Source organism: Adelges cooleyi, unplaced genomic scaffold (assembly GCF_023614345.1).
Source record: "Adelges cooleyi isolate 19-005CV unplaced genomic scaffold, UGA_ACOO_1.1 ACOO_flye_CR_arks_rails_tigmint_CR_PRNA_21, whole genome shotgun sequence".
Taxonomy (NCBI): Eukaryota; Metazoa; Arthropoda; class Insecta; order Hemiptera; family Adelgidae; genus Adelges; species Adelges cooleyi.
The window spans coordinates 10,320,504-10,343,334 of NW_026095871.1; the positions used below are offsets into that span (position 1 = coordinate 10,320,504).

The following is a 22,831-nucleotide window of genomic DNA, read 5'->3' on the forward strand; positions in this document are numbered from 1 at the left end:
CATAACCGTTTAAGTTTCAAAAGTTAAAAAATACAAAAACCATTAAATTATTATTGTTTGATAAAAATTTTAATTGTTTCACATAGCTTTTTTTTTAAAATTGTAGTGTATCATATAAAAAATAAAGCGCTACTTTTAAATTTGAACACACTGTATGCGACAATGTAAAAAACATCCTGACGTTTGTTGGATTCCGTTGAATCAACTAAACAAATTAAATTAGGGATTAACTAATTCCAAAAGCTCCTTGTGTATAACGCGATTAAAACGGTAATAATATTCCTCTTGTTTATGGTCGTAAAACCGAGTAATTAAATTAATTAACAAAAAATATTCGTTAACATTCAAAACAAATTAATTTACCTTGCACGTGCCCGTTTTAAATAGTACTATATAACGTTGTATTTTTTTAAATTTAAATTTCAAGTAAAAACCAAAATTGTTTAAAGCCTTGTGGCTTGTAAACAGAATCGTACCAATATTTATGTATAAGGACAATGCATTTTGATTGGGTTGCGGTAAAAAAAATCATATTTTTTGTTAAAGTTTTTTTTTTTTAATATACATATTTTTAACGTTTTTAAACAACGCGACGGATCGTTTCCGTTTGGTCGAGCAACCGTGTTTTCCCGGCCAAAAGGATTTTTCCGTAAAAGGTTATTGTTTTGTTATTATTATTATTTATAAGACCACTCGAGTTTTCCGCTTTGATGCGGCAACACAACACTATAGCGCTGTATTTTTGTATGCATAGTGTATATTAGATACAACATAATATAGTACTATGTATATATATACAGGTATATATTTTTTTTCCCTCCGGGGAGGTCGGTTTCCATTATCGGGTAACCGAAATTCGGTGCATACGTGTGTCGAATGAACGACGGGACGACAACGGGATAAAAGAAGGGGCAAAAAAAATCCAGAAAGAAGGAAGACTACTTCGCCCTACCCCATCCTTCCCCTCCCCCCAAGTCATCGTCGCCACCGCCGTCTCCTGCCCAGAGCAAATTGTAGCTCGTTTTCATTTCACTCGGCTCCCGCTTCAACGAATATATTATAATATTCCCATAACAACGTTTACACAATTTCCTATGTATACACACACACACACACACTAAACTTTTTATTCTTATTCAAGGACCGTTCGATCGGTTAATTAATCAATTACCTAAGATCAAGGAGAATCAAGGATTAAGACTAAGCATCACCGTAAAGCAGATTATTGGTAATTTATTTCAATGCTGTTACGTTGAACAACTTCACGGGACTCTGGAAATATTATTATTGAAGCCTAACAGAGCCTCAAATGCGTTTAACGCTTATAATTGTATTAAAATTGATTTCGACCGGGTTTTTACCTTTTACGGACCACCGCGCGGCTTCGTCTCCCGTGGGATATCGAGGAACCGTGTTTCATGTATTATATCTTGCGCATTATCCGGTCAACTGTAATGCCGGGACACCGCAGAGCTGTTCCTTTTGCCGGCCCGGGAAAATTATTCGGCAGCGGCGTTAACGAGGGATAGTAAAGTTTACAAGCTGGCTAATACGCTGTCCACGTGGGCCGCGATTTATGGTCCCTAAGTCTGAAAAGTGCCTCCCTTCGCCGAGCACCGGTTTCCATAGACTCGGCCACGAAAAGACGGACCACGGCCTTAAGGGGTGGAACGGGAAAAGTAAGTATCCCGCAGCAATGCTAGAGAACCACTCTCTTTTTCGCCTGCCATCGCCGCGCTAAGGTGGTTTTAAGGGTAGTCTTTTTGTAGTTTTTTTGTTTGTTCGTTCGCATACCTTTAAATATGTATGCTGCCATAGCGGATTTATGCGTTAACCGTGTCACGAACAGCACAAGTGGAATAAGAGCTTTGTGAAAGTTTTTTCACAGTCTATTATGTGTGTGTGTGTGTATTACTTGTTTTCAAAAACTGTCAAACCGGAGATCCAGTGACGTTGGTTGCCGTCAATATTGTTCACAGCCTTTCATCTACGACACCAGCCATTTTAGCCGGTTCACTTAGCCCGGAAATATATTACTGAGATGCAAACGCACCGAAAATCTGTGGTCACCCTACGGCTGTAGGTAGGCTGTCGAAAAAACTCTTAGAGTTTAACGAATTGGCTGCCACTGTCACGGGTTGATGGCAAAATAATAGCGTTTGGTACTCAGAACTATTTTACTAAGCGCGCAGTACCGCACCAAATTCTTATATTATTATGACAACGATCTGTGAGTCACAGATCACACATGTAAAATACGTTAATCAAAAACCCCCGTCGACTTTTCCAGTACTGATGAATACTTGTTTCCAAAGTAGTTAGTTAGTTCAGTAGAAAATCATGTCTTGAGTATACTTTCTGGTAGTTGGACAGTATTTTTAGCGTGTAGATATAGAAAAAAATAATATATTACCAAAATATATTATACCATTACATTCCACTCACAAACTACAAAAAAAAAAACGGGATTCTCGTTGATATTTTTTTCTTTAGTTAAATGATATAATATTGGCTTACAACGAAAATTGCCACAATAAATTGAACAAGTTGGTCATGACGATTAAAACCGAAATTCCACCAGTGAAAAAAATATTATGTATACATATTTTAGCAGGTGCACTTACCGTTATCTACGTTTTTAACGAGATAAATTATTAATGAGAATTTATGTAGTTTTATAACGGTATGGCGATGAGCGAAACAAAGTAAAATAACGATAATGGATTAAAGTCGCTGACAGCATCACCTCATAGTACATATATTCCAATACTAATCAACTAGTTTATTACGCTATTTCCTGAAAAAAAAAAGACAAGTACATCATCATATCAGTTGATATTTTTAATACAACTTATAGTACTTTTTGCTTTGTTCGCATAGATTGTATATTAACAAAAAATAATAATAATCATACTAATAACATTATTTTTATTATAATGTATGTAATACAATATATAATGTACATGTATGGACGAACTTTGACTTGGAATAAATGTCGGAACCGCTTCGGCTTTGAATACGAGTATAGTGTATTTTCAGGTCTGATCTTAGGTCTTGATTTTACAACCCACGTCGTACGCTTGTATTCAATGAAATTTATTAGGGTTATCTACTTGATTTAGATAACTAAACCATTGTATACATACAAACACTGCAATTGAAAATAACTATATTATACTAAACTAGGCGGAAGTCGAACTACTTAAGCCTGTCGGACGCCAAAATAATATAATATGTGCTATTGATTATAAACAAAATGTTTTTTTTTTATTTTTATTACTATTCAACCGGAAAAAATCCAAAGTTTACACGGTTGATTAACAAAAAGTAATTAAAACGCAGGGAAAAAAATAAGAAAAAAAACAAACAAGAGTTTTCAGAATTGTACATTGTATATATCTATATTTTTTAGGGTTGATTAGTCAGAAATCAAACTCTGCAGTGCTTTAAACGATAATAATAATTATCTTGGGTGCAAACGATAAAAGTTTTATAGGTCATTTACTGGGCGGGCTGCAACAATTTTTCAAAGTATTCGGACCGTAAAAAAAGGACTGGTGCTTAAAAAAAAAGTTTTAATTGTCAAACTGAAACTGAACGCTAACCGACTTTTTCTTTACTTATCTTGAATCGCCTGGATTGCATTTATCTTATATTTTCACGTAGACATCATCAAAACGTGCAATATGTTTTTTTTTTTTGGAATATTTTGAAACGTCAAGGAATTTTAACGGATGCATGTTTTAAGGGAAATGATATTTTATTCAGTCCCGGGGGAGGGGGGGCAATGTACAATAGGATTAATGAACCCAGGGCCCCGAGCTATTACTGGAGCGGCAGTACCTACCTACTCGCTGGGACAAGATTCAAAAAGTGTGTATAGCTTCTGATACAGCTTGTTTCCAGATTATCCTCAGCAGGATTAAAAATATATCTTAACGTTGAGATGCTGTGGCGAAGAAAGTTAACCGCGTTCTATACCTAATGTCTTAACGCAAAGCTTTTAGTAGAAATAAGACTTGAGATATGAGAATGAGTACATAGAAAAACTAAAACCGTTTATTACAGTGATGAAATAACAAATATGAAAATATTTAATATAAAGCACAATAATATGCTTGTCCAAAATTACACGTCCATGTTTAAATAAAGACTTTCTTAATCATATATTGTTTTTTTTTTATACAAAAATATAAACCATTGTATTATTTTTCTCGGCACTGTTGAAAGACCTATAATATTTTAATTATCACTTCTTAAACTTTTAAAGACACTATTGCTTATAAAAGAACAAAACGTGCAACAATGTATTTTTAAAACAATCTGTGAATAACGAAACGACTTTCATTGAAAGTTTTTATGATAACAAATTTTGACGTAGGTAAATGTATAGGCGTGGAAATTCATTAGCGCTAAGCACACGTTTCAATTGTTTTAAACAGTAATAATAATAAAAGACACAAAAATATTCAACTTATTTTTTTTTATATGTGTAAACAATCAAAAGTAATTTCAATATAAAAAAAACTCAGTTTGCAAAAAGACACGACAAATAAACACCGAAGTGAATTACGGAATTAAGACCTAGAACAACGCGGAGTAGGGGCGGTTAAATCAAAATATTTTAACATAATCGCGAAATCGGATCATCTTATAACGTGGGCGCAAAAAAGGTCGTCCACGGCGACGGCGACGGCCTACGATATTATAATATTATTATGTGTATACATACATGTAGTGTGGAAAGGCCGTCTACCGAAAACGCATAATCTATCCGGGGTGCTTATGCCGGGGGAGGAGGGGCGGTAAATTCGGTTTTATGCCAATAAACGTCCATCAATATTGTGCTTGGGGGGAGGGGGCGGCTTAACCAGTTCGGCGTAGCGTAAAAACGCCGAAACCGTGATTAAATGTTTCCGGACCATTTAATCCGGAGTATTTGTAAAGTAATTAGGCACTCCGGGACACCCGGGGTAAACCCGGCCCGCCCCTCCCCCCCCCCCCGGGGCTGTGTACTTACCCCTCGCCGTTTTCGTTTCGCTCCGGTTCCTTCCTACCTTCCCCGGCGATTTTTGTTTTGTTTTTCCAGCGGTTGATTCGGTAACAATTGTATCTCGTTATCGGACCGCCCGCCGTAATGGATTTAAGTACGAATAAAATACACCGCCGCCGCCGCCACCACGGTATAAAATCCGGCACGTCACAACAGCAGCTCTCCCCTGCGGCTCTCCCTCTCCCTACTCTCTGGAGAAGGATCTCTACGACGATTGTGTTGCCAATTTTCAAAAAAAAAAAAAAAAATAACGCATTTCGCGGATTATAAAAAAAAAGAGAAAAAGAAGAGAGCGTAGGTCCGTCCAATTAGCAATACCGAAATGTTAATTATATTATTCTTACAGCGCCTTAGCAGCTGCATTACACGGTACGAGCGAAACGTGCTACTGTTTTTAAGTGTTTTCGACAACAATAATATTATTGCCGTTTGAATGTGCAAATTACCAATTTCCAATTGATTTGGTGTTTTTTTTTTTAACTCTATGCAAACGCCGAGTACCCATTTAAACTCTACCCACTTAGCGGCAGTGTAAAATCAGAATAACAATAATATGTTAATAGCAATAAAACCAAATCGACAATGCAACCTTTTTTTTTGTTATTAAATCCTATTAGGTAGGCAAGCGTACAAAACATTAAGCGTTTGTTTTGTAAAAACGCACTCAATTGAATTTTATTTTCAATTACATTATTGGCCGGTTTTATTTATTTTCCGCGCTTCGAAACCGATTCATTCCAAGAATAAACTTAAGTTCTACGCATTCCACCGTGCCTTAAACTCGGCCTTTAAAATATATTTCATCTTAATACGCAGTTGCAAGTTTAGTTCTCTACACAATCAACATCTCGTAGTGTTTATTAATATTGTTCTGCCAAACATTATATGTTATGCTTTAACTGTTGGAAAATTTATACAGCTATTTTTTTTAAAAATTTTCATCTTTGTCTTTTATGTATAACCCAATATATTAACGTTGATAATATACATTTTAAGTCGTGTATCCACTCAAAACTAGTAGCGTCTATCGTTGTCCCATCTCTAAAACTTATTCAATTAAAATACATTGAACGAATTGGACGATTTATTGTAACCCGTTGAATTTGCAACAATAATAAAACGCACTGCAAAATTGTATTTGTGACTTTGCTCGGCCGCTCTTTGCAATTCCAATGTTATAATTATTTATGTTTAAGTTATTCACATACCGTCTGTAAGGTATATATAATATACAATCGTGTAAATTCTTTACTCCAACACACTTAATGACAGTATACGCGGGGTAAGCTGATATTGAGTTGTCGTGGAATGCGTTTTGAACATTATCCACAGTGGAATTTCTACTTACAGTTTATAAACATTAAAATTTAGTGAATTCGGAAAGCCATTTTCGCCGAGAACGTTAAACTCGAGTTGGAGAATCTCTCAAGACCAATTTTACTTTGGCCCTTATCCAATCGCGCTGGCATTTTGCTATACTTATATTATACCAGGGCGCATATTATTTAAGTTGAATATTTATAATTATTGTTGTGCATAGTACAAATTTGAGGGAGCAAAAACGATTCTACATGATATTTTGTCAGTGAGTATATTGTATCAACAGTGTCCGGCTATCACTATGAAATTTGTTTTCTATTGCGCACCTAACAATGTAGTAGGGTATAAATTAAAAGTTTAAAAAGTACACAAGGCTGGTAAGTTCAACGTTAACTTTTATGATGGCAATTACTTTGATCAAGGCCCGTGTGCGCGGACATTAGATAACGATAACGGCCCTGGTAAATATCCTCGTTTGCCCAGGTCATCATCTGCGCTGATATTTTGCCACTACTTTTAACAGCTTTCTTCCGCAAGAAGTTTAAACGAGCACGCCAACGGCCGTCCGAACGGTTTTTGTAACAGCCGCCGGAGTTTTTAAGCTTTTAACTCGTTTGGGAAAAATCACCGGCCCGAAAAGTCGAGCTGCGGACTTTGCAAAAGTCGATGGCAAATAAAAACGGCTATTGAATAACCCTAGGCCGCACAGTCGACCCGAATATACATTCACCGATCGTTTCCCAGCCACCCCTCTACCGGGCTGATTTATTATTTGCAATAAAATTGTATTATCATATCAAGCGCAGACCGCGACCAACGCTTTCCGACGACATAAATCTCCGAGATGGCCCATCACAACACTTTTCACTAGAACTGCACGGGCAACGCGGTCGTCGTCTCCCGGCGATATCGATAAACAATAAATATGTATATTTGATTTTTACAACCCCTATACAACACACCTAAACTAGTTACGATAAAACGTACCTATACTTAAGACCACGCCCACTAAGTCGTCACTTAAAACGCGTGGAGGATGTTCGAGCACAGTCATCAATGGGCATCATATTATAGGGTTTATGTGCATCGTGTAAAACCGCAACAACGCTATTGAGTTTGTTTTATTATTTGTATAATAGTTAATTTATACACTCAATTCGTACAATTACTTCTGAAACCCATTATGATATAAGTCTGTCAGGATTAAAAAAAGAAACAGTAATAACTCGAAACTAAATGCTTTGTCGTAACAACCGGGTGATTAATAATCAATAATAATTAAACGCGCGTTTCGGTTAGCTGTATATGTATATTTTAAGGTCCTAAGGGTGTACGTTTGTAAACCTTTGATGTGAATAAAATATAATGGCGGCGACGACCACGGAGCATATAAAATTACAATTCCGATAAAACATAATATAATATACGACCGGAGACATAGAAATCGGTAATTGGAGTAAGCTCTTTCCGGACAGCTGTTTAGCTATAGCAATTTATAATCCCCAAACCGCGGCCAACGGCTGTTATTGTGGTTTTATCGGAAACCCTTATTACTGTGTTTCTTTTGATCATGGAAAATTCCACGGAATACGTCACCGAAATGTATACTTTGTGTACCTACATAATATAGTTAGGTAGGCGTGTACAAGCACGGCCGTGTATATTGTACGATCGGTTTTGATAAATGATCATTTAATTTAGCGAAAAACAAATAAACTTTAAAGCTAGAAACGTAGAATGTTGTTAGACTTTGTTATAAACGAACAGACCGAAAGGTGTCGTTCCGCTAACTAGAATTTTCCAGGAAACGAAAAAAGTTTTTCTTCCTTTTCGAAACTCACAAAGGTCATTTTCCTTCCATTTTTAACGTACCACATGGCCCGTTTTCGCAGCTAATGACGTGCGACGGTGAGCGAAATAACAATTGAAAAAATGGGACAAGACCCATTTTTGAAATAAATCGTCTTAACGAGAAAACAAATCCAGTAAAGAAGTCAATAAATTGAGTACACGAGTAAAAGACTCTAGTAAATGAATATATAAAGTGTAAACTAGTGAACGCAAAGAGTAAACAAATAGATATAAAAAATAAATCGTTTAAACAAATTGATCAAACGAGTCAATAAATGGAGTAAACAAATTTACTTCTTCTTCGGGTTTTCAAAGGTCATTAAGGACCATTGTCGCAACACATACCTGCTTCCATCTATCCCTATCCTGTGCTATTGCTTCTCCATTCTGAATTCCAATTTCCACTAGATTCTAAATTTGTTTAATGGTATAATAATAATGTGTTGTGTCGAAATTGCAAGTGCAGAAAACCGGATGAGCCACCGCGGAAAGTAGCCGAGTTAAAAGAATGTCATTCATGTCGGTCGAATCTGTTCATAAAATTTAACTACCCAGTATAGCTTTTATAATAATATTATTATGTATATTTTGCATTATTTGTTTTTGCTTGTACGGTGTACATTATCGTTATGCAAATTACAAGAACTTTGTAATGTGTTTCCTGCGGCGGACGGGCAAAAAGTACAAAGTAAAGGCTGATCTTCTGAAAAATGTTTAATTTTGACAACTCCGCTTTGCCCAGACACCGGGTGGGTAGGCCTAGGTGAGAGAATATGGGCTTTCGAGTGCCGTGCTCTGCTACTACGTGTTTGTACTGCTAAAACGGACATACGTCGTCGAAGTTTTGACAGCCAACCTTCAGCAGCCGTAATGGATGAATTTCGTCCTTGTTCGGCCCTGAAGGGATGCCGCGCAGGTTATCCACCCCGCCGTCCCATCTCTCTCTCACGCTATCTCTAACCTACATAGCATAACGTTTCATAACGTTATCTATTCCAATTTCTCCTTCCACTACGGTTTGGCCATTCGGTTTGCTGTTCATTCACGAACATTGCCCGTCATGAATAACTCAACAGGCGAACAACACAATATATTTTTCCCTAGTCGCAATGGGTATCACACGAGCACACAGCCATTACCGGGGGTAGGGGGGGGAGGGATACGTGACTCGTTCCCGCGTTATAGATATAAGGAATCAATATATAAATGGCCGTCGAGGCAAATTACCGAAAATGTAATACAACTCACCGGCCAACAGTTGCAGGTAACCGGCAATTTTCGCCGTAGATTTCTGGATCACGTGCGTCACACAGCAAGCTGAAATCGCCGACACGGCCACTATTACCGTGATTGCGGTTGCACTACCAATGAGGACCGTGCTGGCTTGCCACCATACGCTTGGGATGTCGTTGAACCTGGAAAAAAAAAACCAACCAAACATAGTATTATGTTCAATGAAAGCTTCGGTCTAGGGTTTCTTTGTATTTCACCGTCGTCGCAACGCGGCAACCTTCAGATCTTTTCTAATCTCGTTAACCCGAGTAAAATACTAAGCGAACAGGCGTGATGCAGTGTAAAAAATTACATTCTTATCCACTATTGAATGAGCTGTTCATTGCAATAATAAAAAAAATTGATTTACTACAATAAATTATCACTTGTTGGCAATAAACATAGTTATAAACTGCAATGGCTTATAATTAGGATGATTCCTAAGGCCTTTTTTTTAAAAATCATAACGGCCCACTTAAGGGGTATCGCTGTTTCGTCCCAGGAGGTTTGCAAATGATTTTATTTGGTTTTTAATTGAAATTGTAATACTTAACCGAAGAATACCGTTGAAGAACTACAGTGAAAAAGAACAGAAAATCAAAATTGAGCGATAGAAATTGAGCTAAGATTTTCGAATAAACACTTATTCGGTTGTTTGGTGTTGAACTTTAATTATTTTTCCAATGTAATATGTGTCGACTTTAAATTAACGTTGGCGGCAAAGTCTCTACACCACGTTATGTATTTTACGGTGAAAGTTTGAACACAATAATTGTAACACTGAGCAACTTGACAGCCACGTGTCGAAGGAATGAAAAGACTCGGGAGCCGTTCGCTCGATTAATGACGGTGAAACACAACAGAGATACAGAATGACTCGAGTACACATCATGCACATACACACACACACACACGAACGAACGAGCTCAAGCCTTTGACTTATTTAATTCGGTAGCACATACGTCCCCGTGTGCTGTCGACAATAAATTCCTCGTTAGACAATACACAATTGTTGTTCTGCCGATTCTGTGTACAGGTGAATTACACATCATAGGTACTCTGTTCCTGTGTTAACCTAACAAAAAACAGCTCTCTCCGGGCCAGACATAATAATAGTACAAGGATCGCGATAACACGGGGTCGGGGGAGGGAATTAATATCGGTATTGTATTGAGGAGTACAAAAGGGGCTTTCGACCGGCGACTTAAGCTCCGGCATGTGTGCACACTCCGACGGGATTAACAGGATCTTTTAGGACGTCAGGAATTCGTGCACGCCAACGGGAGAGGAATTTCCGAGAACGCGATCACGTACCAGGCCGTCTGTGACCTTTGCCGCCGCTTTTTGAGCGCCAATGGGAAAAATTATGTACATGTCTGATCAAAGGGGCGAAAGGGTCCTAGGCGAATGAAAAAAAAAAAACATCACAGCACAAATGTTTTGTGTTTTATGCTGTAATTCAACGTTGTCCATAATATAGATGTGTTACGCGTGTAAGAGCGACGAGCCGATTTAATATATAGTATTTCAGGGACGCGATTTCAGGGGCCTACAGGGACTAAAGGAGTGATTTTAAACTTTAACCGGCTGCCGTAAATCAGGATTTCATTTAAAACATTTGATTTTTTTATGATCCTCTTATGTTGATAAATACTTCAGAGGTATTCAAGTGGTTTCTTTCAAGTTTAAAATCGCTTCCCTGTAGAATCACTGAAATCGACTTACACACTTATTCACAGTTGTTACAGATATATATCTGATGTAGTATTATATAACACCCTTTCTAAAATAATTTGTACAGTTATTAAAAATATTTACCTGCTTTGCTGTGAAAAAAAAATGATAAAAATAGCGTCCTACGATAAATCGATCACATCACCCTGTATTATACATAACATAACTATATCCTCCTTTTCGGGGTTCATTCCTTTACCGGCACGATAAACGTTGTTGCACACTTAGCGAGTATTATCGTCGTTCGATTGTTTGTTGATTCTCTCAAAATCGTTGTTTCATTATTCTTTTGTACGGTTACAGAACAATAGGCTCGACGAGGGAAACCGTTTTGAGTTTTGGTGTTTTCCATCACGTTAAAGGCTAACAAATACTCGAAATGAAATAGTGATAAAACCAAATATATATTGTTTCGGTCTCGGTGTAATTATTTTGTTCATCCGAAGGCAGCAAAATCAATTGTAATATGTATAGGCGGCTATTCACGCAGCAAAAAAAAAAAAATGATTAGTTAAATAAATAATAAGTGTTTTCTATTATTTATAGAACATTTATTTATGTTTAACTATTTTGCAATTTGTTTTTTTTTCGTGATACAGTTTGCCTGTGTGAGAGTGATTGAAATAGGGAGTTTTACATGAATACCTTCTCAGCATGACATGAATTATCATTAAACTATATTGTTCGCTTGATAAAATATACAGTTACCATCAAGTCATAAGATTCCGTCGTTAAGTGAATCGATTCGTAGTTTTGTTTACAATTACATGACTAAATTTCACAACAGTTAATGCTTATAGATTATTGGACTCTACATTGTACGTCTTAAATACGCCGTAACGCGAAGTTCAAATGTAAACACGATTTGTGTTTCAAATTAAATGCAGGTAAATGTCAATCGCGAACGCCTCTGAGAATCTGGAAGCGCATTATTCCCTCGGGTTGTACGCAACAATTATTTAAGAGACTCGAGCAGAATACAAACGTAACTGTCAAAATTATTCAGAAATTAGAGAAACGTTCTACTGTCGGAGAGTAGTAATCAAATTCGAATTTCACAACACCGCCGGCACAAGTAAACTAAACATGCAAAAATATTAGTTAAATATTGACGGAAATAAAACATAATATAATAAAATATGTTACAACGTTATTGTCCATATTTGTTTTTATATTATAATAGTTAGGTATTATACAGGTACTATTTTCTCTGTTTATTTTTGTTTTAATTATAACTATGTTTAGTAAATTATTACTTTGTCGAATATCTCGTTATTATCGGCGACACGGTGACGGTGTTAAAATTGTTTTGAAAGTTTGAAAGCTGTTTCGAGGGAATTGCTCCGAGGACGAGTGTAATCATATTCCAGGCATGTTCGATCATGTGTTTTCCCTTGTAAGCCTTTAGCCGACGGCCCAGGTTCAGTCTCGTGCCAAAATATTAACAAAATGATTATATTCGAGGTACCGCGTGTGTGCGAAAATAATCCCATCTCGATTGAATTAATTCGCAGCCCGAGCGAAGAGGATTAAGACCAAAGCTCACAATTCAACTTTAGCCAGCAAACATAATTATATATACACATATATGTATACATACAATTGTCTCGTATGAACTATTATCAACGCAGTGAATTGAGGTTTCGTCGAATTTGACGGACTGTTGCGCTTTCAGCACCAACTCAAGTACCCTATTACTGTGCCAAGTTGCGATTTTAGACCGACATTAAACAATTACGGTATTGTACTCCGCTTGTGAGCAAATTGTAATACACCTAACATAAGTTTTAATGGTTGAACGCGTACCAATTATATTATATTAGGCCAACTCCCTTAGGAATAAATATATCAACTACAATAGTAGCAGTTTTTTCGGTCAATTTGAATTTTTTGCTAGTTCTTCTTTGGATAAACGTCAAAGTGAGTAACGTCTAGTTTTCTGTAAAACTATAATACATTTTAATGTAGTTTCGTACTTATAAATGCAATATCTTTATAAACGTATTCGTATAATATTTATAAGATAGACGAAGTGGAAATAGCAATAATTTTTCATGTGAATTGGTACAAATTTTCAATAACAATATTATAAAGATAACCTGTTTTTATAATAAAGTCTTATTTTTTAGTTATTAGTTTGATAGTATTTCCTCTTATTCGTTAAGAAACTAGACTCGATTAATAGCTACTAAAAATTGTTGAACGTTATTGTTTATTTTATCCAAGTACTCGCGTGACAAATATAATCTTTTTAATATCATAAAATATCACTTATTCAGCTTCCATTAAGGGGTTTTTTTTTACCATAAGATAACACCGAGAGGCAGACATATTATGAGATTATTAGTGTGATTTCCACACCTGCGTTTTCTTTTTCGACTGATTTCTCTTCACAATGTGTCGTTCTTATCACATCATCGTCCCTTGACAATATAACTTTGTTATCCTTTTCGCAAGATACGGTTGTCCTGCGAGGATGGTAGAGTGGAGATCAAACGACTGCCTTAGAAAAAAAAATTGTGCACGCAGGCAACCGGTCAAACGTTTGCAATAAATCATATCGGCTTGTTGACACCGAACAAGGAGTATCTTTGGGAATTTTCCCCACGAGGTCGATACTACACCGTTCGTTCATTTATTACGGTTATTATTTATTTATTATTATTTTTTGCCCGTAAAACAAACGCGCACGAGGAGCAAATGTTTTCGGTGTCGCGGCAGTTCATCTTTTCCTTCGATCGTCTTATAAAATATAACGGCCGATTGTTCCCCAAGGTGCTTTTTGGCAAATAATCTCCACGCCGGATTGCCGCAATTCCAATGGACGTGATGGGAATAATTGACGAATGCGCGCTTATACACGGTTAGTATAAAATACACATGTACCCGCCGTGGATATATATATTTTTTAATATAACTTTAAAAAATAGCATTACAGTGATCTCTGAGCATATTGAGACGATGAAGGTCACGGGTCTAGTGGTAATACACACAAATTAACACAAAATTGTATTTTTAGCTTTATGGTGGATACGGTTTGGGCTGAAAATCCGTCTAATAATAATTTGTTACCCATAAATCGTAATCGACGATATGGTTTTGGCTAAGTACCTGTCACTTGAATTAAAAATTGCGTTTTGCCATTTTTCATTCTGTTTGACTCTGTGAATAGTAGTGAATATCGATAAAAATCATTGTAAATGCAAAAATATGTTTAAAATTGTGTTACACTTTGTTTTCTGTAAGGTTTGGGTTTGGTTAGGTTGGTTGCCACTGCAACCTAGATTAATAAACTATGGTCAGTGAAATTTTCGCTTTTTTTTTGGCTTTTCCTTAATAAAAAAAAGTTTTGACAATAGATTTTTGAGAAAATTGTATATGTTATAGCAGACCCACTCTAAATGTACCGTTAGTTAAATTTTCAAGCATTAAGTCCTAAAACTATCCCTAAAAAAGCTAAATAAAGAAATAGTTTCCATCCAACAAAAGGGCTTATTGTACTTCAACGTTTATCGATGGTACTTTTTCTATCTTAAGAATATTATTCCATTTAAATTTGGAATTAATTTGACGATTTTTAGTTATCGGTTCAGCGGTTTAGAAGATGTTGTGGGTCTAGGTACAAAAAATAAAAAATACAATACCTACTGGTTTTATTTGGATGTACCAATATACTGCAGCAGTCGTTCTAATTTGTGTTCACCGCGACGAAATAACGTTTAAAGTGGAGTTTTCCGCGAAAATTCATCAAACAAAGTTTTAATGGGCAAGTGGAAATATGAAAACGACTAGTGTACGAGGCAAACTTGTTATACACTTTTTAACTTTTATTCGTACTTCTTAAAGAACCCAGTCCGCCCTTTTGTCGATAACGTCGGGGATGGCTTGCAGACTTCGAAAGTTAAGCAATTTACCATCAATATCTGACACTCCGGCCCGGTTGATTTATTTGAACCCCTGAACCGTTCGATAAGCGTGAAGTTTATTCTGTTATAAGTTAATTTTCTTGTGTATACATACCTACACACACTCTGAACACATCTCCGGTGTATTGAAGGTACATATATTATGTTCGCCGACGTGTAGACTTTTTACAGCGTCGTGATGATCAAACAGAATTTTTTTCAATCCTACACACACCGTGATATTTGTGCTTATCGCGAAATGTTCAATTATTACTATTAGTCTAGAATAGTAATGAGTATAAATCAGTAGTGCGACCATGATTCGTCTGAGGAGTGGTCCAAACTTAAAAAATTATTTCATAGCGCAACAAAGTAAAAAGTTGTAAATTAAATATATCCAATGAACATTTCATAACGCCATATTCATACTGCATAACTATATACAAAAAAAAACTGTGTTAATGATTCGAATAATATACAATAGTGATAATTTTACAAAGTTCAAGATTTGACAAAAAAATATAATGTTTTTACTGTCGTGGGACATGTATGAAACTCTATTTAAGTTGCCTGACTTCTGACAACTAATATGTATTAATTATTTTCCATAATTTCCAATAACAGTATATGCTTATCATTTCAGTAGCCGAGTACAGTATTCAGCGTGACAGACAGGTTAATAATAATAATAATAATAATACAAATAGTGTGACAGGTACCTTTGCCTAAATTTATTTAAAAATGGTAAAATATTCAGGGAAAATCCGGAAAAATATATGTTCAAAAGAAAAATGTCAAATCAAAAACGCTCAACCCATTTGGTTGCGCCATTCGCACAAATAGCCCACAGAGTAAAAACATTATATTTTATATTTTTTAAAAGTAATTTAAAAACGTACTTCGGTAAGGAATCTAATATTAAAAACGACGTCTCCGAAATAATTCCTGTATAGTATTTAAATTGGTTTAGGAAATATGTTTGAAACATTTGTGTTATTGGTGTTTGATGAAAATGTGGTTTTGAAATATTTTCACCATAATGAATATTATTGTGATAATTATTATGAAATATTGTGTTTTTAAAACTTCTCTTTAATTGCTGTATACTAGTAAGATAGATCTTATTAAACAATAAGAAAATCGTTCGCACCACCGTGGACTGTTAAATTGAATTTAATCGAATCCTATAATGTTTTATTTGCATGCGAGTCTTACACATGGAATTCCCCTATCCCGGCGGTAACTGAGTCACGGAGGAATAAGTTTAAGAAACTTTAGGCGCTCCGCTGTTGTTGAGTGGATTTTGTTTTGCACAGTCGTAGATTTTACATAATGATCTTAGGAAGTTGTACACCGTGGTACGCGCTATATTTACTGGCGTCTGATAAGTTTTATTAAAAATCCTCGAAAATTCTAATTGGGTTTATCTCGGCAATACACGTTTTACTAAATCATTTGTCTTTTGCATTTGGCACCCGTTCAAATGGCTGTTACGGCTAACTTCTTTCGCGGAGAGACCGTTTTCTTTATGCAGCGGTCTTGTGCGTTTTTTTGTATTTTTTTGTTTGCCGTACACCATTATCAGTAAGCCCAAAGTGCCATAACGGATAACTGTTGTGAGATCCGACGTCAACCGGTCGCCGGACCGTAAATTACCATCAAAACTATCTACCTACATAAAACGAGATGAACCGCAAGTGTTGTTATTTTTCAAGACATCTCTTTCCAACAGCTCCCGTCTGTTCCGCCATAACTGTCCGATAAATTGGTAACTTTGGTCTAGCGGTATATATTATTATAAAGTAAGACACGGCATAACACGGGAAAATGTTGTTCTCAAGTCAGCCATTTTAAAGTAGGACGCCGGGATTTTAATACAATATCAACCAATCGTCGAGCTGGTTATCGCGCACCCGTGCTTCACAGAAGTCCGCGGAAACGGTTTACAATAACATAACTTGCACTCGTGTGCGCTGTGTATACTATTATTATCTTGTTCACGTATGGTCGGGGTCGCTTCCCGACCGGGGGAGGTGTCAATAAAGATCCGGGGTGGCAAACCGAGTGCTATTGACGCGATGGCGGCCAAGTACGGGCTTTTGTTTCGCCGTTGCCGGTACGTGATTCGAGTGATAAACTAAAAAAAAATAAAATTGTAAAAAAATAAATGTATACAACACACGGTCTCGATGCGTTAATGAAAACGGGCACATTCAATACCCGTAATGTGTAACCCAGCCTTAGGGGTTTGACAAAATAGACTATGATGAATTTGGAAAACATATTATCTACTTTGTCCGCTTAAATTTAAACTTAAACCGATTTCATCCATAACGTCGGTCCGGGATGACATTCCGTACGTGTTTTTTTCAATTTAACCCGCGAGACCGGATTTGAAAATCCAACGTCTAACATAACTGCCTTCGCGGGGACACTAACAATCGAAGCGGTGACTGGATAAAAGTGTTAACTGACAATTTCAAAGCTGTTCAGGAGGCAACATTTTAGTATATGTATATAACATAATGCTTGGAACTTTTTTAATTTTTAAGCTCAACGCTTATTCAACTGTTATAATATTTTGCTAAATCGTGTAATAAATCGTAACACTTTCATTCGTTCAAACTAAATTCTATTTTGCAATAATTAATTACCTGATGCACTTTTGAATGTTGCACGTTCGTTGGGGGTTTTTTTTTTACCCAAGTAAGACTGCTAGTCGGGCCATCGCCCGTCGGTAAGTATTACTATTTTATCACGGCCGTCTCCACTCTCTCTCTCTCTCTCTCACACACCTAATTTTATTATAGTCTCCATATAGCCTATTCCGTGCACGCGATCCCCCTTTGTGTACACAAGTTGTATAGTCGCCGAATCACCTGCTCGCCGTCGCACCGTTACAACAACAACCGTTGCACGATACTGTTACAACGCTAATCGTGGCCTAGTACAAAACGCTTTGTGTTTCTTTTGTCCGACATCCAGCAGCTTGAGCTATCCAACATGTTCCCAGGCGTTTAATTTAGACCGTCGATTTCGGTTGGAGTTGGTACGACATGCGAACGTACAGTGAATTTTGCACCGGAAAAGACGTCTTGCATTATAATCATTAATAATTATCCATACAGAGTTTATAAATTTAAAAGGATTCCGCGACAATATTTTATGTTAACGGTAATAATAATAATTAGTCAACACGAACAACGACGTCGGCTTTGTTTTTGTTCCGCGTTGAGATAATTTTCTCGTGTAACACTTGTGTCACGGTCAGTGCGCTTTTGAGAAACTTATGGCCGAAGACGACGGCGGCGCTATTTGCGAACAACCATTGCGGTACAGAAGTAATATTATGCCGTTCATCCGAAAAATATAAATTGTGACGATACTCGACTCACAAAGACAAAAGGGATCGACCCGGTGGTGTTCACTTTATGCGTTTGCCATGACAGAAAACTATTTTTACACGTTAGCCGACTCGACGAGCACACGTTCATAATTCGCCATTCTATTTTACACCATCCCTTTAGTGTGTAAATAATTCTATAAGCGCACACATTTGGGTCGTTCGTTGTAAGAGTGGTGTAAATGGTGTCAGTAGAACGAAAAAACGTTATTCTAATAAATGAGTAATAATTGTATCCAAGTGTTCTATTAAACTGTAAGAGCTACGAAAACGTTATTTTTACATTTTCTGTTTATTTAAAACTAATAACCGAAGAAGTAGTCGGACTATTATTTTTTCTACGGTCGCAATGCGATTTCAATTTAATTTACCGTTTATCCGAAATGACCTTTCAACCGACAATAATAATATATTTTTTTCTTTTGTGTACTTAGGTACCCGTTGTAAGTAATTCAATCAGTCGCATGTCAGATAAATAATACTGTTGGCCGTAAATGGAAATAAAAAAAAAATCAACCCTCATAATAGGTACTTGGAATATGGAGAAGTTAATAACATATTGTTACATCACTATCATTTCAATGAATATTAAATTGTATTGTACCTTGTCGATTTCAAGATTAAAATTTTAATTTAATACATTTTATTAAAAAATACATACTTTCTTGAGGGTACAAGTTAACTGTTCTTACGATTATGGTTTTATTACCAAAAAAAAAAAGACTTTCACTCCGAAGCGGTAGTTGTGAAAAAGTGTTGGTTTTTTTTTTTTTTAATATCAATTTCACCGTGGCCGAGAGTGGTCGAGACATTTTAATAATCTGAACATTCGGCGTGCAAAGCACGTTGGCATTACCTTTTTAGAGCATAGTATAATAGTGAATGCATAGGCAACGTATTGCCGGATGAAGATTGATGACTGCTATACACATATGTGTGTATATATATGTTACCAGGCATGTGTTGCAATTCTCGAGCTTATAAATTTACTCGGCCATGATTGAAACGTCGTGTGTTGGTCGGCCGGGCGCGAAACGAACGAAGGAAAAGTGAAAAACAAATTACTATCTCAAACATTACATTTCTTTCAACCCCTCTCCCCTGCCCCCATCTTCAGGGTCCAACTCGTATCTGTCAATATCTATCAAAAACGATGCATTTCGAATGTTTTTTATAATCTGGTCATTTTCATTTAGCTAAAAAAAATGATTGATAGATTTAAAACATATTTGCCGCTGTTGTTACAATAGGGCAGCGCTGATTCATTTATACGGGGTTGTCTTGCTTAACGTTGGTAATATATGTTTGTATCAAGGTAATAATACTTGTGTGCGCAATTGTCAAAACAGAATGTTTTGAAGGTTCTAATTGGCTTAATTGCGCGCGGCTACTTAAACGGGTACGTCCGAGCTGCATACCGGGTCTTGAAGATTTACAACCGAAATTGCATACCGCCTACCTGAAATTACATACCGGGTGTATGTTATTAATAGGTAGGTACTGTTTACTTGTCTCATAATCGCGTATGCAACACACTCGGTCGTACCCAGACGTTACATATTAAGCGTAATCCTTACTACAAAGGTTAAGGACGATCCAAAGTGTGACAGTAGTGACCGGAAGTATTGCGGAAGAGACGGCGATGCGTTGTCGCGGGAAAAAACAATAATCGGCAAAACTTTTCGATATCAGATTTTGGCAGAACACTCGGGCAATATCCACTTGACTAGACGTTTCCGGCGGGCTTTCGAATACCGGATACCGATTTCCGGTGTCCCAGCCAATATAGAGCCTATGTATATATATATATATACAACAACGAATTAACGGCTCGATGCACCATGAAAACAAGTGGAGCTGCGACGGATCTCTAGGTGCGGTGCGCGGGGGAATTATACCGATCTTTACTCCCTTAACCTACCCCTGTGTTGTGTTATCAAAGGGCGGGCGCATCATAAATTTCGCGCCGAGTGAATCGGAATCGCCTCGGAGAAGGGCAAGGTGTATGATCTAGTGTACATAACCCCGACGTCCACCTATAGTGACGACTGTTTGGCTGGCTTCCAAGTCGTTATCGAATATAATACAGAGATAAAATTTCAACAGAAACCTCCTCGTCCTTTTTGGTTTTTTTTTATTTTTACTATCAAGTGTTACGCTGGCGGTAGATTCTTTTCGTTGTATCTATTAATAAAAGACGGATCGTTTTTCAGAGAAATATTTAAAAAAAACCAACAAAATTAAAGTCCGTCCAAGATTATAATTAAATTCAACTAATAAACGGAGTCGAGGCTTTTTTTTTATTTCAAAAATTGATAATATTATATTAACGATAAAGTACATATTATATTTTACCTTAGATGCGGTCCGTGTTCGAAAACAATGTACATAAACGTAAAATAACTGTCGTCAGTGTCTACATCGAGCGATGCTTCCAGACCGGAAAAACTCACTATCGTTAAGTATAAAAATATTTCTTATGGAATTTAAATCAGTTGAAAAAAATAGCTTAAGTCAGGGGAGGGGGTAGAGGGGAGGAAGTGTGGAATAAAGAGTTAATTTTATATGCGCGCATTACTCAATCGCACTCCATCACCCGTCCTAAGTTTTAAACTTTATTTAATTATAAAAGTATTTTTACAAAAACTGGTTATCGGCCAATCCGATTTTTCCATAATTATTATTTTATATTTAAAAACTCAATAAAATATTTAAGTTTTAAACGTTGATAAAGCTCTACAAAAAGGCTACAAATAAAAATGTTAAACGCATAGTCTAATATTGAAACAAATATTATGCAGTATTATTATTAAGAGCAAACTACATTGTATAATATTGTAAAAATAATCAGCCAGTGCAGTGTATGTCAATTTACGTTTGTTTCTATTGTGGTTTTTGGTAAAGCTACTATCTACTTTGTCTTTTTTTTTTTTTTGTCTGCACAGTCGAAGTTATTTTTCGAACGTTTCGTTATAAATAATTGTACTGAGATTTTGTATGCGTTCAACCGGCATGGTAACTGAAACGTATTTAAGCCCAGAGATGGAAGCCCCGAAGCAACGAATTTATATCAAGGGGATTGTGTTAGTGTTTGTGTGTGCTACTAATTGCATTTAATGACAGTTGCCCGTCGAGAATAGTCGGGGGAGGGGGTGATGCGAGGGGGGGGATTTACGGGGAGACGAGCAGCGTGAATCGGTCGACGGTACCGTTTTTGCTCAACAATAATAATTAAACGGCCGTAATCATAAGACGTTATACACGGTAGGTGCACACGATTAAAATGTCTTAATTACCTCAGAGCAGTGACGACGATTTCGATAAATGGAAGAAACGGCACGGCGGCGCGCAGGGAATACACAAAAAACCGTTACCGCCGTGACAAATGGTCCGGGCAAAAACCACTTGAACGGTGGCCATTCACCGTCAACAATATGCCTAATGGTTGGCCTTTTAATAATATCAACCGCTTTAATATTGCCATCTTTAATAAAAAAAATACCAGGGTCGACAATTTCACCGTCCAGAGTTATCGCGCCCAAAATATTTCTGGTGTTGTTTTTTTAACTAGGTTTTTTTTGCGCTTTCTTTTTTACCTTCGAAACAATTACAAAGATGTGTGCCGTGTATATTATACGCTAGTGAATTTATGAGATATTGCCCCGCCGTGGCTTGTGTTGTATGTGGGTACGGTCATCATGATATTTTATTAACGCGAATAATGCACACAACACACATATTATTTAGGTATATACATTTTTTTTTAGTCAAAAGTGATGTAAAAAAAAATATTTGCACTATAATTAACAAAGGAAAACTAAAAACGATGGCACTACACTAATTACCACATCAATCACTTGAAAATGGCCATTTAAATTTTATGTGTATTTACAACAGTAGTTTTGTGATGAGTGTTCGCTTCGGGTATTGAAAACAATATGCTAATATGTCCGTTGGTCATCGATTGGACGGTAACGGATTTAAAAATTTTTTTTTACAAAATAGTTTCCTTTACATAATAAGACCCACGAATAGCCAATGTCCGCAAAAAGACGGCGAGTGCTTTGAACTCAATAATAATTATTACTTTCATGTACTATAAAATCTCATTGGAAAATCTGTCGTTTCAATTAGTGCTAACAACAAAACGTAAACAATTTTTGATAATTATAGTAAAAAGTTAAATTGTTGTAAAAGCTTGTCAAAAACGTGGCTTCGCTTTTATTATAATTATGTTATTTCGTTAAGTGTTGACTTTACTTTACGATCGAAAAAATAAAACTTATTCCCTAT

General features: G+C 36.4%; 1 protein-coding gene across 1 annotated transcript in view; it reads right to left on the reverse strand.

The window, feature by feature from the left end:
• Positions 1-22,831, reverse strand: part of LOC126834279 (LHFPL tetraspan subfamily member 1 protein-like) — a 137,526-nt gene that overhangs the window by 32,397 nt on the left and 82,298 nt on the right. The window contains exon 4 of the mRNA XM_050566084.1: positions 9,473-9,639. Within this exon, the coding sequence (XP_050422041.1) occupies positions 9,473-9,639 (167 nt within the window). The remainder of the gene's footprint in view (positions 1-9,472; positions 9,640-22,831) is intronic.